Source organism: Oreochromis aureus, linkage group 3, assembly GCF_013358895.1.
Source record: "Oreochromis aureus strain Israel breed Guangdong linkage group 3, ZZ_aureus, whole genome shotgun sequence".
NCBI lineage: Eukaryota > Metazoa > Chordata > Actinopteri > Cichliformes > Cichlidae > Oreochromis > Oreochromis aureus.
In genome coordinates this window covers 16,439,665-16,442,668 of record NC_052944.1, presented here as the reverse complement: position 1 = coordinate 16,442,668, position 3,004 = coordinate 16,439,665, and the positions used below count along the sequence as shown (strand labels likewise).

At 38.7% G+C, this 3,004-nt stretch overlaps 1 protein-coding gene across 1 annotated transcript; it reads left to right on the top strand.

Annotated features, from left to right (window-relative positions):
* The first annotated feature begins 291 nt into the window (after nucleotides 1-291).
* On the top strand, nucleotides 292-2,016 carry LOC120439277 (golgin subfamily A member 6-like protein 22). The gene has a single exon (XM_039610091.1). The coding sequence runs from the start codon at nucleotides 607-609 to the stop codon at nucleotides 1,984-1,986; it is 1,380 nt and encodes a 459-aa protein (XP_039466025.1). The 5' UTR covers nucleotides 292-606; the 3' UTR covers nucleotides 1,987-2,016.
* The last annotated feature ends 988 nt before the right edge of the window (nucleotides 2,017-3,004 follow it).

The window sequence follows — 3,004 nt, the reverse complement described above, 5'->3', positions numbered from 1 at the left end:
GTATTTATTCTTATTCTTATTTTATTTTATTCTAATTTTTGCTTCATAACTTTTGCACTGTCCACTTCCTGCTGTGACAAAACAAATTTCCCACGTGTGGGACTAATAAAGGTTATCTTATCTTATCTTATCTTATTGGACATTAGCTACATTTAATAAGAAGATGAGATCCAAATATATGCTTATGTCAACACATGTTCATTTTGATGAAGTTTACTGAACAAATTTGAATCATCACAACAACCAAAATGTTAGCAACACATCATAAAGTTTATTATTCTAACTATGGTAACCATGTTGTCCAGAATCGTGACATCGCACCCATTTAGAATCTTACCACCACTTTGAGCCTTTGATCCTTAAACCCATAAATAGGGGTGAGAAGCAACAACTTTTAGTCTGTTATTTGCAGCATCTATGTTCGCAGCCTTCGACTGTTCGTGACACAGATTTAGAGTCTTACCACCAACGTGATCATTTGATCCTAAAACCGACAGATAACAGTGAAAAACAACGACTTTTAGTCCATTACTGGCAGCATTTCTGTCTGCAGCCCTCAACTATTAGCCATTTAGAAACATTTGGATCCTGACTCCAGACTCCAACATGTCTCAAGGTGAAGAACCAAAAAGTCAAGAAGTTGACCCCGGCGCTCTTCCCTGGGATGAACCAGAAGACCCTTACCTCTCCTCTCTTCCCTGGGCTGAGCAAGTTGACTTAGAGGAGAAGCGCTTGGCAGAAATGGAGAATGAAAATCTTCTTAACAGAGAGAAGATTGTCTTATTGATGGAGGAAAATGAGAGACAGAGCGCTCAATTAAAAAAAATGTCCTACCTGCTCCAAGAAAAGGAGAGTATTATTGATGAAAAACAGTGGGATATCAAAGACATGGAGGAAAGGAACCAAGAGCTCCAAGGAAAGCTGGATGAAGCTCAAGAAAAAATTAAAGAAATCCTCCAGGAGAAGACACAACAGGACATGAGAGAAAGACAGATGCATGATGAACTTGAAAAGATGGAGATCAAATACAGAGTGGTAAAAGCAAGGGATGATAAAAATCAGGAAACAAATAAAGAGGTTCTTCAAGAGAAAAGGCAGCAGCAGATCAAACAAAGGCGAATGGGCCGCGAGGTTAAGTACATCAAGAAAGAAAATGACGAGCTGCAAGTAAAGCTTGATGAAGCTCTGCAAATAAATGAAGCGATCCTCGAAGAGAAGAACCAAGAGGACATAAAGAAGCGAGACATGGAGAGGCAACTCCAACACATGGAGGGAAAAGACAGGATGCTGCAGGCAAGGCTTAAAGAAACAGTGCACAAATATGACGAGTTGCTGCAAGAGAAAAAGCAACAGGAGATGAAACAAAAAGAATTAGATTGCAAGATTCAGAACATGGAGAAAAACAATGAATGCTTGCAAGTAAAGCTCGATGAAGCTTTGCTAAATAATACAAAAATCCTTGAAGTGAAACAACAACTGGTCATAAACCAGGGAGAAATGCAATGCCAGCTCCAAGGCATGGAAGGAAAATACAGAGCACTGCAGGCAATGCATTATGAAACACGGAAGAAATATGAAGAGCTGTGTCAAGAAAAAGAACAACAGGACATAAAGCAGAACAAAGAAAAACTTCTTCTTGTCCAAGACTTTGAGAAGACAAAGCAAAAGCTGCAAGAACTTGGCAACAAAATTAAGCACACAACAGCTGAACTGGAAGGAGAAAAGGAGAAAGTGCAAAAACAGGAGGCAACAGCTAAAGAACTCAAAGAAAGGCTCAAAGAAGAACAAGCCAAATCAGAAGAAGTGGAAAAAATATGCAACAAACTTAAGAAGCAAAATACAGAAACAGTGGACGAGTTGAGATCCCTCATACTAGAGAAGAAAGTGCTTGTGGAAAAGCAACTCAAGAAGAAGAAAAAGTGCTTCCGCTTCTTCCTCCGCAGGGCCACTCCTGCCTCATCTTCCTCCACCTCTGTTCCAGCTTAATTTTCCCTTCTCCTCTCCCTCCCCTCTCTCCCCAATAATTTCATAATAAACAAAATTGACTGCATTTTAAATGTGTCTGATCAGTGTCTTCATTCAAGAATGAATTGTCTTTGTCACAGAGTCATGTGTATTTTGTCTTTTCCTCGGGCTGGTGATCCTCATGGACGTTCAGCCCTGGAGTCCAGATTATTAGTGTTGTAATCACATTTAGTGTTACATTTTAGATCACCACAATAGGATATCCACAATTTAGGATTCAGGCATTTGTTTTAGTTTGATATCGTAATCATTCTATGATTGAGTCGTTAACAGAACCAGCAGTTAGCAGCAATAACTTCAAATCAATGACATTTGCAAGCATTCCTTTATACACAGCATTTCAGTCAGGTTGAGGTCTGGACTTCCATGATGTAGATTTGCTGCTGTGCTTGGGGTCATTATCCTGTTGCATGGCCTAATTTAGAAGAAGCTTTATCTGTCGGACAGACAGCCTCACATTTGACTCTAAAACACTTTGGCATACAGAGGAGTTCGTTGACTGCAAGGTGCTTTATTGCTTGTGTCTGCAGAAGAAGCTCAAATCACCACACTTGAACCAGCATATTTGACAGTGGGTTTGATGTGTTTAAGTGTTTGAGTGTCTGAAATACTGACATGTGAACGCCAGAATATAATGGTGAGATTTTAGTGCTGGTTAGATTGCATACACACTGCACATTATAAGGTTTTACAATTTTGCATCTGTGACCATTCAAACACCAGACAGTACTGAATGTTTCTTCTTTCTTTGTGCAACTTTACAATCATAATGTCCATTTTTGGGTTTTCGGGGATTTTTAGGGAAAGAAGGGAAGTTTTATTTTTAATGATCAGTATCAGTGATTAATCACTACAGTGGGATAAATAAACTTGTCATGTTTTCACAGATTTATTTTGACATTACATCATATTTGTAAGAGGAACATTCATTAGGTTTAAACAAAATCATACAAAAGAATTGTAACGCTTGCATATTGTT